This window comes from Strix uralensis, chromosome 35 (assembly GCF_047716275.1).
Source record: "Strix uralensis isolate ZFMK-TIS-50842 chromosome 35, bStrUra1, whole genome shotgun sequence".
NCBI lineage: Eukaryota > Metazoa > Chordata > Aves > Strigiformes > Strigidae > Strix > Strix uralensis.
In genome coordinates, this window is record NC_134006.1 from 1,655,943 (window position 1) to 1,671,090 (window position 15,148).

Below are 15,148 nucleotides of genomic sequence, written 5' to 3' on the forward strand. Positions count from 1 at the left end.
AGCCACGCGTCCCCACCCCACCCCCGGCACCCCAGTAACCTCCCCATTGGGGTTAGGACTTCACTGAGCACCTCTGTGGGAGTACAGGTGGGTGGGACCCCAGTGACCACCCGTGGGGGATTATGGGGGGCTGGGATCCCAAGGATCACCCCTGGGGGGACACGGTTTGATGGGACCCCAATGATCTCCTGCAGTAGGACACGGGTGGGTGGGACTCCAATGACCTTCCATGGTGGGACACGCGGGGCTGGGGCCCCAATGACCTTCCATGGTGGGACATGGAGGGGGCTGGGACCCCAATGACCTTCCATAGTGGGACACAGGGGAACCAGGACCCCAATGACCTTCCATAGTGGGACACGCGGGGCTGGGACCCCAATGACCTTCCATGGTGGGACACGCGGGGCTGGGACCTCAATGACCTCCCATGGTGGGACATGGGGGCCTGGGACCCCAATGACCTTCCATGGTGGGACATGGAGGGGGCTGGGACCCCAATGACCTTCCATGGTGGGACACAGGGGAACCAGGACCCCAATGACCTTCCATAGTGGGACATGGAGGGGGCTGGGACCCCAATGACCTTCCATGGTGGGACACAGGGGAACCAGGACCCCAATGACCTTCCATGGTGGGACATGGAGGGGGCTGGGACCCCAATGACCTTCCATGGTGGGACACAGGGGAACCAGGACCCCAATGACCTTCCATGGTGGGACATGGGGGGCTGGGACCCCAATGACCTTCCATGGTGGGACATGGAGGCCTGGGTCCCCAATGACCTCCCATAGTGGAACATGGAGGGCTGGGACCCCAACGACCTCCCATGGTGGGACGTGGGGGGCTGGGACCCCAATGACCTTCCATGGTGGGACATGGGGGGCTGGGACCCCAATGACCTTCCATGGTGGGACATGGGTGTACGCCAACGACCTCCCCTTTGGGGGCCAGGGCTGGATGGGCCCCCAAAATGCTCCTCCAGGGCCCCCCAGATGTCCAGGATGCCAAAACCTCCCCTGGGGAGAACCTCACCATCCAGGCCTCTGCTCACCACCCAGGAGAGGACCCAGGTGACCAGGTGACCCCACCCCCACCCCACCCTGGGGGTCCCAGTGCCCGGCGTACCTTGCTAAGCTGGGACATGACCTCCCAGAGGAGGGCGTGCAGGGTGGAGAGCTCGCGGCCCAGGTCGATGTAGCCCTCGAAGCTGGTGCTGTTGGTCAGGGTGTCCAGGTTGGAGATCTCGTAGAGGAACTGCTGCATGCTGGTCCACTCCAGCTCCAGGAACTCATTCATGAAGGCCATGTACTCCTCCTTGCTGCCAAACCTGCGGGCAGGTGCTCAGCAGGGTCTGCACTGGCCACCCCCAATGGCTATTGGCTCCCCCACCGGCCTGTGCCCACCACCCTCTGTTCCTCCAGCTTCCAGGAAGCTCTTCGTAAAGGCACATCTGGCCTTCAGCCAGCTCTGCTGTCCGGTTGTTCTCCATCCAACCATCCATCCATCCATCCATCCATCCATCCATCCATCCATCCATCATCCATCCATCATCCATCCATCCATCCATCATCCATCCATCCCATCATCCCACCATCCATCCATCCATCCATCCATCCATCATCCATCCATCCCTCCATCCATCCATCCATCCATCCCATCATCCCACCATCCATCCATCCATCCATCCATCCATATTCCATCCATCCATGCATCCATCCATCCATCCATCCATCCCTCCATCCATCCATCCATCCCATCATCCCACCATCCATCCATCCATCCATCCATCCTCCATCTTCCATCCATCCATCCTCCATCTTCCATCCATCCATCCATCCATCCATCCATCCATCCATCCATCCATCATCCATCCATCCATCCTCCATCTTCCATCCATCCATCCATCATCCCTCCATCCATCCATCCATCCATCTATCCATCCATCCATCCCATCATCCCACCATCCATCCATCCATCCATCATCCATCCATCCCTCCCTCCATCCATCCATCCATCCATCCATCCATCCATCCCATCATCCCTCCATCCATCCATCCATCCATCATCCATCCACCCATCCCCCATCCATCCATCCATCCTCCATCCATCCATCTGCCCACCAAACTCATCCATCCAACTCATCTGTCCATATTCATCCATCCAGCTCATCCCCCACCTCCCATCCAGCCATCTTCTGCTCATCCACCCTCCCTCCATCCACCACCTCGCCCACCCATCAACTCATTTTCCACTCATCATCCATCAACTCACCCATCTTCTGTCCATTGGGGCATCTTCTGTACTCATCTATCCACCAAGTCGTCCATCCATGATCTATCTATCCATCTTCTGCCCATCCCTCCATCTTCTGTCCATCTTCTGCCCATCCCTCCACTCATCCCTCCATCTTCTGTCCATCTACCCGTCTTCCATCTATCCACCAGCTCATCCACCCATTTTCTATTTTCTGTCCATTCAACTCATCCATCTTCCACCCATCATCCACCAACTCACCCATCCACCTTCTGTCCATCTGTCCATCTTGTCCACCAACTCACCCATCCACCTTCTGTCCATCTGTCCATCTTGTCCATCAACTCACCCATCCACCTTCTGTCCATCTGTCCATCTTTTGTCCATCAACTCACCCATCCACCTTCTGTCCATCTGTCCATCTTGTCCATCAACTCACTCATCCACCTTCTGTCCATCTTCTGTCCATCTTCTGTCCATCAACTCACCCATCCACCTCCTGTCCATCTGTCCATCTTGTCCATCAACTCACCCATCCACTTTCTGTCCATTTGTCCATCATCTGTCCATCAACTCACCCATCCACCTTCTGTCCATCTGTCCATCATCTGTCCATCAACTCACCCATCCACCTTCTGTCCATCTGTCCATCATCTGTCCATCAACTCACTCATCCACCTTCTGTCCATCTGTCCATCATCTGTCCATCAGCTCACCCATCCACCTTCTGTCCATCTTCTGTCCATCAACTCACCCATCCACCTTCTGTCCATCTTCTGTCCATCAACTTACTCATCCACCTTCTGTCCATCAACTCACCCATCCATCTACTCTCCATCCACCCATAGACCACCTTCCCTCCACCATCCCTCCATTCTCCTGCCCACCCACCGGTGTCCCCCCCCAATCCCTCCTCCCTGCCTCCACCTGACCACCACCACCCCTCCCTTCTCCACGCTGGCCGCTCACTTGGTGAAGTTGGCCAAGTTCTGGATGACCTTGGCGATGAGGGTGAGGGTGCGGGCTGTCTGCTCGTCGGGGTACTCCTGCATGAGGCCGAAGAGGCTGGGGGACATCACGGCGGGGCAGAGGAACCGCAGGAAGAGCGAGGCGCTGATCAACCGGTCGGCGATGTCCTCGCGGCCCCGCTCGGCGCATCGCAGCCGCCACGAGGCGAAGACCTCCTTCAGCTCCCGTGGGAACACGCTGCCGTGGGTCGGGGGGGGATGGACAGATGGACACACGGTCAGGAATCCGCGGTGGAGACACTGCGGGGAATGTCCCCAACCCCCGAGGACTCACCAGTGCGAGTTGACCACCTTGCAGAGGGCGAGCTCGCAGCACATGCGGAGGTTGGCCTGGTGGTCGGCCAAGGTGGAGGCCGAGCACTTCATGGGGTCAACCTCGCAGTTCTCCTCTGACTCGTAAAGCGCCCGGATGAACTCGCCTTTGGGTGGGGACAGGGACATCAGAGGGGACCGGGGACCACCACCCACACACCTCGCTGTCCCACAGCCAAGCCAGCCCCATGGGGACATGGCCATGAGAGGGGACCACCCAACCATCTCCTGACCATGCCGATGGGGACCTGGAAAGGAGCAGTGGCTGGGGACCACCCAATGTCCCATGGCCATGAGAAGGGACCACTCAATGTCCCATGGCCATGACCTGGCTATAAGCAGGGACTGGGGACCACCAAATTGTACCCTAATGGGGACATGGCCATGAGAAGGGACCACCCAACATCCCATGGCCATCCCACCTCAATGGAGACGTGGTCATGAGAAGAACCACCCAACCATCTCCTGACCATGCCAACAGCAACATGATCATAAGAAGGGATCACCCAACCATCTCATGGCCATAAGAACAGGGGTCAGCCATGAGAGGGGACCACCTAACTGTCCCATGGCCATGAGAAGGGACCACCCAGCTATCCCATGGCCATGACCTGGCTATGAGCAGGGACTGGGGACCACTGAGTTGTACCCTAATGGGGGCACAGCCATGAGAAGGGACCACCCAATGTCCCATGGCCATCCCACCTCAATGGAGACATGGCCGTGAGAAGAACCACCCAACCGTCTCCTGACTACGCCAACAGCGACATGATCATAAGAAGGGACCACCCAACCATCTCATGGCCATAAAAATGGGGGACACAGCCATGAGAGGGGACCACCTAACTGTCCCATGGCCATGACCTGGCTATAAGCAGGGACTGGGGACCACCAAATTGTACCCTAATGGGGACATGGCCATGAGAAGGGACCACCCAACATCCCATGGCCATCCCACCTCAATGGAGACGTGGCCATGAGAAGAACCACCCAACCATCCCCTGATAACGTCAACAGGGATGTGATCATAAGAAGGGACCACCCAACCATCCCATGGCCATGATGGGGGGACCCTTGGCCACGACGGGGATCCCCCAGGGCTGGTGGAGCTCACCGATGGCATCCTTGAGGTATTTCTGGCCGATGAGTTTCAGGTACTCCTCTATGGCTTTCGTGGCGAGGGTGTTTTCCCGGAAGATCAGGTGCTCCCGGTCCATGAAGCGATCCACCTCCGTCATGGCCATGTCCGACAGGAAGTCCTGCCCACGGCCGTCAGGGCAGCCCAATGCCTGCCCGTGTCCCAGCAGCCTGGCCAGGCTGGCCCAGCCCACCCCCCTGCATCCTTCTGTCCTTCTTCCTTCTTCTGTCCATCCATCCACCTCTTCATCACCATCTCTCCATCTATCCATCCATCCAACCACCCTCCATCCATCATCCATCCCGGCTCCATCTGTCCTTCATCTGTCCTATCCACCTTCTGTCTGTCCTCCATCATCATCCATCCATCCATCCATCCATCCATCCATCCATCCATCCATCCATCCATCCATCCATCCCTCCATCCCTCCATCCATCCATCCATCCATCCATCCATCCCTCCATCCATCCATCCATCCATCCATCCATCCATCCATCATCCATCCATCCATCCATCCCTCCATCCATCCATCCATCCCTCCATCCATCCATCCATCCATCCATCCATCATCCATCCATCCATCCATCCCTCCATCCATCCATCCATCCATCCATCATCCATCCATCCATCCATCCCTCCATCCATCCATCCTCCATCCATCCATCCATCCATCCATCCATCCCTCCATCCATCCATCCTCCATCCATCCTTCCTCCCTTGCTCCACCATCCATCCTTCATCCCTCCATCCTCCTTCCAACCCTTTCAACCACCTTCCTTCCATCCTCCATCCAACCAACCACCCTCCATCCATCATCCATCATCCATCCCGACTCCCTTTGTCCTCCATCTGTCCTATCCATCATCTATCTGTCTTCTATCATCCATCCATCCTCCATCCATCCATCCTCCATCCATCCATCCACCCATTCATCCATCCACCCATCCATCCTCCATCCATCCTCCATCCATCATCCATCCACCCATCCATCCTCCATCCATCCATCCATCATCCATCCATCCCTCCATCCATCTATCATCCATCCACCCATCCATCCTCCATCCATCCATCCATCCATCCACCCATCCATCCTCCATCCATCCATCCATCATCCATCCATCCCTCCATCCATCCATCCATCCATCCATCCATCCACCCATCCATCCTCCATCCATCCATCCATCCATCATCCATCCATCCTCCATCCATCCCTCCATCCATCCACCCATCCATCCACCCATCCATCCTCCATCCATCCATCCATCCATCCACCCATCCATCCTCCATCCATCCATCCATCATCCATCCATCCCTCCATCCATCTATCATCCATCCACCCATCCATCCTCCATCCATCCATCCATCCATCCATCCACCCATCCATCCTCCATCCATCCATCCATCATCCATCCATCCCTCCATCCATCCATCATCCATCCACCCATCCATCCACCCATCCATCCTCCATCCATCCATCCATCCACCCATCCATCCCTCCATCCATCCCTCCATCCATCCATCATCCATCCACCCATCCATCCACCCATCCATCCTCCATCCATCCTTCCTCCCTCACTCCACCATCCATCCTTCATCCCTCCATTTCAACCATCTTCCTTCCATCCTCCACCCTCCATCCACCCATTCTCTCTCCCTCCCTCCCTCCTCCTTCCATCCACCCACCCGTCCCCCCTCAATCCTCCCCCCTCCCTCCCCCCTTTCCCCTCCCCCCCTCCTCCCCACCCCCCCTCCCAGCCCCCCACCTTAGCCTTGCCGGTGCTCTGCAAGATGTGCACCAACGCACAGGCCACCTCCTCCTTGCTCTTAACGCTGAGCACGGGCTCCAAGACGGCGCAAAGCATCCGGTAATTGTTGGTGACGTACTCGGCGAACTCCTTGTAGAGCTCCATGGGGAGGATACTCATGGTTTGGAAGCGACTCTTGACGCGAAGAGCTGGACAACCCGCCTTGCTCTTGCTGCCGCTGGGTTGGCTGAGGGGATACCACTGCTCGGCGAAGTGCCGCCCGGTGACGCTGGCGATGGGGATGCTCACCATCCCCACGTAGTTACTCTTGTCCTTCTTCCGTTTCTTATCGGTGTCCTTGTAGAGGTGGAGGCGGATGGTGCGGACGGCCGGGAGGTTGTTGAACTCAAAATGTTCCCCCCAGAAGACGTTGTCGGTGCGCGCCTTGCTGGTGGTGCGGGCGTAGAGCATGTCGTCCAGGCACAGCTCGCAGTAGTAGCGTTTCTTGGGGGGAAGGTCTCGCGCCTCGATCACCCACAGCTTCAGGACATTGTCCACCCGCCGGCTGTTGTCCTGAGGAGCAGCGGGGAGGGAGGGTGGTCAGCGGGGGATGTGGGGGACAGTTGGGGTGGGGGGGGAGGATGGGGTGGGCCCAGCAGTGGGACAGGTGGGGGTAGGGAGAGCTGGGGGGGTGGATAGGGACAGTGACCCTGGGGCAGGGGTGAGACCAGGGGAAAAGCCCAGCTGAGGGTGGCCACCAGGACCAGCAACCCCTGGGGACATCCCTGCAGTGACCACCTCCACCCCCACCAGATGGCCACTTCATTGCCACCAGTTGTCCATCAACATCCCCACCAATTGACCATCCCCATCCTCACCAGTTGACCATTAACATCCCCACCAGTTAACCATCCCCACTAATTGACCATCCCACCAGCTGACCACCCTCATCCTCACCAATTGACCATCAACATCCCCACCAGTTGGCCATTCCCACCAGTTAACCAACCCCATCCCCGCCAGTTGACCATTCCCACCAACTGACCAACCTCATCCTCACCAGTTGACCATCAACATCTCCACCAGTTGACCATCCCACTAGCTGACCACCCTCATCCTCACCAGTTGACCATCAGCATCCCCACCAGTTGACCATCCCCATCCATACCAGTTAACCATCCCCATCCCCACCAGCTGACAGTCAACATCTCCACCAGCTGACCATTCCCACCAACTGACCATCCTCATCCTCACCAGTTGACCATCCCCTTCCCCACCAACTGACCATCCTCACCACTTGACCATTCCCACCAGTCAAACATCCCCATCCCCACCAGCTGACCATCAACATCTCCACCAGTTGACCATTCCCACCAACTGACCATCCTCATCCTCACCAGTTGACCATCCCCTTCCCCACCAACTGACCATCCTCACCAGTTGACCATTCCCACCAAACATCCCCATCCCCACCAGCTGACCATCAACATCTCCACCAGTTGACCATCCCACCAGCTGACCATCCTCATCCTCACCAGTTACCCATCCCCATCCCCACCAATTGTCCATCCCCACCAGTTGACCATCCCCCAGCTGACCATCCCCATCGTCATCAGTTGACCATCAACAACCCCACCAACTGACCACTCTCACCAGTTGACCACCTCCATCCCCATCAATTGACCATCCCCATCCTCACCAGTTGACCATCAACATCCCCACCAGTTGACCATACACACCAGCTGACCATCCTCATCTTCACCAGTTGACTATCCCCATACCCACCAGTTGACCATCCCTCCAACTGACCATCCCCATCATCATCAGTTGACCATCAACATCCCCAATTGACCATCCCCATCCCCACCAACTGACCATCCTCACCAGCTGACCATCCCCATCCCCACCAGCTGATCATCCCCATCCCCATCCCCACCACTTGACCCCCCCACTCCACAGTGATGCCCCCCCTCACCTTGTTGGGCTTCACCGCCCTCTGCAGATTCTCGATCCACTTGTCCCTCTCCGCGGCCGAGCGGCAGGCGAAGCACTTGGTCCCCGAGGCCGTGGTCACCTGCGGGTGACGGCCACCAGTGACCAACTGCCACGGCGATGGCCCCCGGGGCCGGAAAGGGCCGGGGAGGGTGACGAGGAGGTTTTGGCTCGTTACCTCGAAGCAGAACTCCTGGCCCAGGATGCTGCTGTGGACGGCCTTGATGATGGAGTCCTCATCCAGGTTGAGCTCCAGCGCCTCGGCCGCGCTGCTGGGGCTCAGCAGGGACTCGTGGGAGTGCGACTCCTTGAAGCTCTGCATCAGCCGGGCCCTGCGGGGAGGCGGGGGGACGCTCGGGGGGGGGGTGGCGACGGGGTGAAGGGTTGGGGGAGGTGTGGGGACAAGGGAGGAGGTGCCCAGGGGGGTGGGGGGGTGGTGGTGGGGGGGTGCGGGTGGTGACATGCGAGCGGGGGGTGACGGTGGAGGTAAGAGGGGGGCTGGGAGAGGCGGGGGGGGGGTACCTGGGGCATCCGCGCGGGACCTGGGGACGCGTCCACGGCGCCGGGACGGACAGAGAGAGACAGAGTCAGGGCGGGGGGGGAGGAGGGGGAGGGGTGGACATGGAGGGGGGGGACACCCGGAGCGACCCCCCCACACCTCAATCCTCAATGTCACCTCCCTGGGGGGACCTCAGGAGTCTGGGGAGTGCCCCACCCCCCCGCTGGGAAGGACCCGGGTGAGACCCGCAAAGGGATCAAGGGGGGACCCAGGTGTCCGGGCACCCCCCTCCCCAAAAAAAACAGAGGGGACCCAGGCATCCGGCCCCAAAAAACAGGGGGACCCCCTGTCCCCCAAAACAGGGACACACAAAAATCTGGGTCCCCCCCTAAAAACAACAGAGGGGACCCAGGCGTCTGTACCCCCCCCCAGGCAAGGGGGAACCAGGTATCCGGGGTCCCCCCCCAAAACAGGGGGTCCCAGGCGTCCAGACCCTCCCCAGGCAAGATGGACCCAGACATCTGGGGTGTCCCCCCCCCAAAACACGGGGACCCAGATGTCTGCACCCCCTGCCCTCAAAGGAGACCCGGGCATCTGGCCCCCCAAAATAAGGGGACCCGGGTGTCTGCCCCCCCCCAAAATAGGGGGACCCAGGCAGCCAGCCCCCCAAAATAAGGGGACCCGGGTGTCTGCCCCCCCCCAAAATAGGGGGACCCAGGCAGCCAGCCCCCCAAAATAAGGGGACCCGGGTGTCTGGCCCCCCCCAAAATAGGGGGACCCAGGCAGCCAGCCCCCCAAAATAAGGGGACCCAGGTGTCTGCCCCCCCCACCAAAGGGGCCCAGGCATCCAGCCCCACAAAACAAGGGGACCCAGGCGTCCTTCCCCCCCAAAAGAGGGGGGGCCCCAGGCATCCGGCCCCCCCTCGCACTCGGCAGCTGGCGCAGGTGAGCCGCCCCCAGGCGCTATATTTAGGCCCGGGGCTGCGTAAGCAGCGGCCCCGCCACGTCCCCCCCCCCCCCCTCGTCCCCGCGGCCGCCACTCGCGGCTGCCGTCACCGTCACCGTGTCACCGGCACCCAGCGTGGCGGGGGCGGCGCGGCTAAAAATACCCCGGCGAGTGGGTACCCCCCCTCCCTTTGGGGATAAGGGACCCCCCCCCCCCCCCCCTCCATCCCTGCCCGCCCCCCCAGGGCATCCCCCTGGGGCTGGGGACAAGGGACGTCCCCAAGGGATGTCCCTATCGCAGGGAAGGGGACAAGAGATGCTGCTGGGGACACCGCAGGGACGCTCCTTGGGGACAGGGGACACCCCTCCCTTGGGGACCACCCAGGATTAAGGGGACAAAGGACACTCCCCCCCCACCCCAAGACAAGGGACCCCGGGAGCAGCAAGGACCCGTGTCCCCCCCACCAGGGAAAGGGACAAGGGACTGTCTTGGGGACAAGGGGACAGAAGACCATCTCCCTGGGGACACGGGACATCCCAGGGGACAAGGGACCCCCCCTGGGGACAAGTGGCCTCCTTAGGGATATCCCCAGGGGACACGGGGACAGGAGAACCCATCCCCTGGGGACCACATCCTGGGGACAAGGGACATCCCAGGGGACAAGGGACCCCCCCTGGGGACATGGGACTCCCCAGAGGACATGGCGACAGGACACCCCATCCCCTGGGGACCACGTCCTGGGGACAAGGGACACCTTGGGGACATGGGAGTCCCCAGGGGCCATGGGGATGCTCTGGGGACTATCTCCTGGTGACAAGGGACAACCCAAGGGGACACCGGGGACATGGGACACTCCCCCCCACCCCCTTCCCTGGGGACAGGGGACCGTACCCCATCCGCGGCGACGGTGACGGTGACGCTGGGCCGGGTGCCAGCCCGGATCCTGCGCCCGGTTCCCACCCACCGGCTCCGGCTATAAACGGCGCCGACGCCACCCGCCACCTGCCCGGCCACCCGGTCCCCAACGTGTCCCCAAGGCGGGAGGGGGGGACCTGCCCCCCCATGGGGACAGGGGGGACCTGCCCCATATGGTGACACTGGGGACACTGGGAACAAACCACATATGGGGACAGGGGGGACCTGCCCCATACGGTGACAGTGGGGACATTGGGGACACTGGGGACCTGCCCCCCATAGGGACAGGGGTGACCTGCTCTATATGGTGACACTGGGGACACTGGGGACTCGCCCCATATGGCGACACTGGGGACACTGGAGACCTGCTCCCCATGGGGACAGGGGGGACCTGCCCCATACGGTGACACTGGGGACATTGGGGACACTGGGGACCTGCCACACATGGGGATGGGGGGGACCTGCCCCATATGGTGACACTGGGGACACTGGGAACCTGCCCCCCATGGGGACATTGGGGACCTGCCCCTTCCGGGGACACTGGGGACACTGGAGACCTGCCCCATAAGGTGACAATGGGGACACTGGGGACCTGCCCCTTACGGGGATGGGGACAGCAAACACCTGCCCCGCATGGGGACAAGGACATGGAGGACCTGGCCCCCATGGGGACGTTGGGGACAGTGGGGACATTGGGGTCCTGCCCCACACGGGGGGTTGTCCCTGGAGGACACCTGGAGCAGCCACCCCCCCACTGGGCTTGGGGACATCGGGGGAATGGGGACGTCCCCTTGCCTGGCCTGGGGACACTCAGGGAGCACAACTGTCCCCAGCCTGGGGACACCCAGACACCGGGACTGTCCCTGTGCCTGACCTGGTGCCACCTGGGCAGCAAGATTATCCCCAAGCCCTCGCCTGGTGACATCAAGACCAGGACTGTCCCCATGTCCATCCTGGTGTCACCTGAGCATCACAACTGTCCCCATGCCTGTCCTGGTGACATCTGGGCATCAGGACTGTCCCCATGTCCATCCTGGTGCCACCTGGACATGGCAAGATTGTCCCCAAGACCAGCTTGGTGACACCCAGACACCAGAACTGTCCCCGTGACCACCCTGGTGCCACCTGGACAGCAGGACTGTCCCCATCCCTAGCTTGGTGACATCCAGAGGCCAGGACTGTCCCTATGTCCACCCTGGTGCCACCTGAGCATCACAACTGTCCCCATGTCCACTCTGGTGACACCTGGGCAGCAAGACTGTCCCCAAGCCCAGCTTGGTGACACCCAGACACCAGCACTGTCCTCATGTCCACCCCAGTGCCACCTGGCCATCAGGCCTGTCCCCAAGCCCAGCTTGGTGACATCAAGGCCAGGCTTGTCCCCATATCCATCCCGGTGCCACCTGGGCAACAGGCCTGTCCCCAGGCCCAGCTTGGTGACACCTGAGCACCACAACTGTCCCCATATCCACCCTGGTGCCACCTGGGCATCGGGCCTGTCCCCAAGCTCAGCTTGGTGACATCAAGACCAGGGACTGTCCCCACGTCCACCCTGGTGCCACCTGGGCAGCCACGTTCACCCCTCAACCCCCAACCTCCCGCACACCCGGCTCATCCCCGCGCCTGGCCGGGGTGTCCCCGCGGTGTCCCCGCGGTGTCCCCGCAGTGTCCCCGCGGTGTCCCCGCGATGTCCCCACCTGTCGTGGTCGGCGCTGCGGAAGCGGGGCAGGATCTGCCGGAAGCTGCTGGTGCGGTCGAGCTTGGGTTGACTCTTGGTGCGCTTGATGGAGCTCTTCAGGCGGCGGCTCAGGAAGCCTTGCTGGGGTACAGGCGGCTGAGGGGGGGCGGGGGGGGGGGCCGGCGGGGCGGGGGGGGGGCGTGGGGGGGACCCCAACAGCGATGGGGTAACCAGGGGCGATGGGCCGGGGTTGCTGTGGCAACAGGCAGCTTTAGGAGCCCGGGGTGAGGGGTTGTAGAGGACCTGGGTTACCATGGTGACGGGTGGTAGAGGGGTGGGGTTACCATGGCAATGGGTGGCAGAGGGGTGGGGTTACCATGGCAACGGGTGGTAGAGGGGTGGGGTTACCATGGCAACAGGCAGCATAGGGTCAGGGTTACCATGGTGATGGGTGGTAGAGGGCTGGGGTTACCATGGTGATGGGTGGTATAGGACCGGGGTTGCCGTGGCAACGGGTAGTATAGGGCCAGGGTTGCCATGGTGATGGGTTGCATAGGGCCGGGGTTACCATGGTGATGGGTGGTATAGGAGTGAGGTTGCCATGGCGATGGGTACTATAGGACCGGGGTTACCATGGTGCCAGGTTGTATAGGGCTGGGGTTACCATGGCAACAGGCAGCATAGGGCTGGGGTTACCATGGCGACGGGCGGCTTAGGACCAGGGTTACCACAGGGATGGGTAGTGTAGGACCGGGGTTACCATGGTGACGGGTGGTATAGGACAGGGGTTACCATGGCAACGGGTGCGTGGAGCAGAGGGGGGGCCGTGGGGATGTAGGAGCTGGGTAACCATGGCAACATACGTGTGCGGGAGCCGGGGGACCGCGGTGACATGGGAACGGGGTCACCGGGTGGGCAGGACCAGGGTAACCACGGCAACAGGCAGGACCACGATCGCCACGGTGCCACGTGCGATGGTAACCATGGCAACAGGCATGTGCACGGCCCCGGTAACTACGGTGACGTGTGTGCGTGGGTAGGGCCTGAGTAACCATGGCAACACGTGTGTAGGGCCAAGGTCGCCGTGGCAACGTCCACATGCAGGGCCCGGCCGCGGTCACACGCGTGTGCGGAACCAGGGTAACCGTGAGGACACGCGTGTGCAGGACCGCGGTAACCATGGAGACACGGGAGCGGGGTAACCATGACAACACACGTGTGCCGGAGCGGGGTAACTGTGTTGGGGTGTACATGCAGGACCAGGGTAACCATGGCAACATACGTGTGCGGGATGGGGTAACCATGGTGACAGGTGTGGCGGGTAACCATGGCAACATACATGTGCAGGACCAGGGTAACTGTGTGCGACCAGGGCCACACGCGTGTGCAGGATGAGGTAACCACGGCAACAGACATGTGCAGGGTCAAGGTAACCATGACAACGGGCTGGTGTAACCCTGATGACATACATGTGCGGGATGGGGTAACTGTGACAACATACGTGTGTGGGATGGCGTAACCATGACAACATACGTGTGCGAGATGGGGTAACTGTGGTGACATACGTGTGTGGGATGGGGTAACCATGGCAACAGACGTGTGCAGGGTCAAGGTGACCACAACAACACGTGTGCGGGCTGGCGTAACCATGACAACATACATGTACAGGATGGTGTAACCATGACAACATGCGTGTGCAGGACGGTGTAACCATGACAACATATGTGTGCGGGATGGGGTAACCATGACAACATACGTGTGCAGGATGGTGTAACCATGATGACATACGTGTGCAGGATGGGGTAACCATGACATACGTGTGCAGGATGGGGTAACCACGGCAACATACGTGTGCAGAACGGCGTAACCATGACAACACACATGTGCGGGATGGGGTAACCATGACAACATACGTGTGCGGGGTGGTGTAACCATGACAACATACGTGTGCGGGATGGGGTAACCATGACAACATACGTGTGCAGGACAGCGTAACCACGGCAGAAGCATAGCTACAGCGACACGCATGTGCATGACGGCGCAACCATGACAAGGCCCCCCGGTAACCATGGCAACACGCGTGTAGCAGGCCCACAGTCCCCACGGCAACACGCATGCACGGAACCACCAACCCCTCCCCCCCACCCTGCAGCACCAGGTGATGGGGGGAAGGGGGGAGGCGGGGGGGGGGGGGAGCACGGTAACCATGACGACAGGCGTGTGCGGGACGCGGGTAACCGTGGCGACAGGCGTGTGCTCACCGAGGGCCGGAAGGGGGGGGCGGGCGGGGCGTCCATGTTGATGCTGTACTGCTTCCCCCCGGGGACGCTCTTCCTGCGGGAGCGGCCGCCGTGGTAATCTGGGGGGGGGGGGGGGGGGAGGGGAAAAAAAAGGGGGGGGGGGGATGGGGGGGGGGACAGGAGGCTGAGAGGGGACAGCGGGGACAAGTGGGGACACACACACAAAGGGGGGGGACCCCCATGTGTGTGCCCCCCCCCCCCCCCCCGCAAGTCGCTGTGTGGGGCTATGGGGGGGGGGGACTCAGGTGTCCTGGGAGAATTTGGGGGGCCCAGAAGTCCTGGGGGGGGGGGGGGTGGGGGGGACCCAGACAACCAGAAAAAATTTTGGGGGGGGGGCCCAGG

General features: G+C 60.9%; 1 protein-coding gene across 9 annotated transcripts in view; it reads right to left on the minus strand.

The window, feature by feature from the left end:
* Nucleotides 1-14,865, minus strand: part of SYNGAP1 (synaptic Ras GTPase activating protein 1) — a gene marked incomplete at its 5' end in the record, with an annotated part of 28,192 nt that extends 13,327 nt beyond the window's left edge. For 6 of the 9 annotated variants that reach the window (XR_012626839.1, XM_074854250.1, XM_074854246.1 and 3 more), the window contains 9 exon segments: nucleotides 1,126-1,327; nucleotides 3,223-3,459; nucleotides 3,556-3,700; nucleotides 4,708-4,852; nucleotides 6,495-7,049; nucleotides 8,452-8,550; nucleotides 8,647-8,800; nucleotides 12,526-12,662; nucleotides 14,768-14,865. Coding sequence is in view for 8 of the 9 variants with exons in the window: in XM_074854250.1 (XP_074710351.1) it covers nucleotides 1,126-1,327; nucleotides 3,223-3,459; nucleotides 3,556-3,700; nucleotides 4,708-4,852; nucleotides 6,495-7,049; nucleotides 8,452-8,550; nucleotides 8,647-8,800; nucleotides 12,526-12,662; nucleotides 14,768-14,865 (1,772 nt within the window). 9 annotated transcript variants of the gene reach the window in all.
* Between the last annotated feature and the right edge of the window lie 283 nt (nucleotides 14,866-15,148).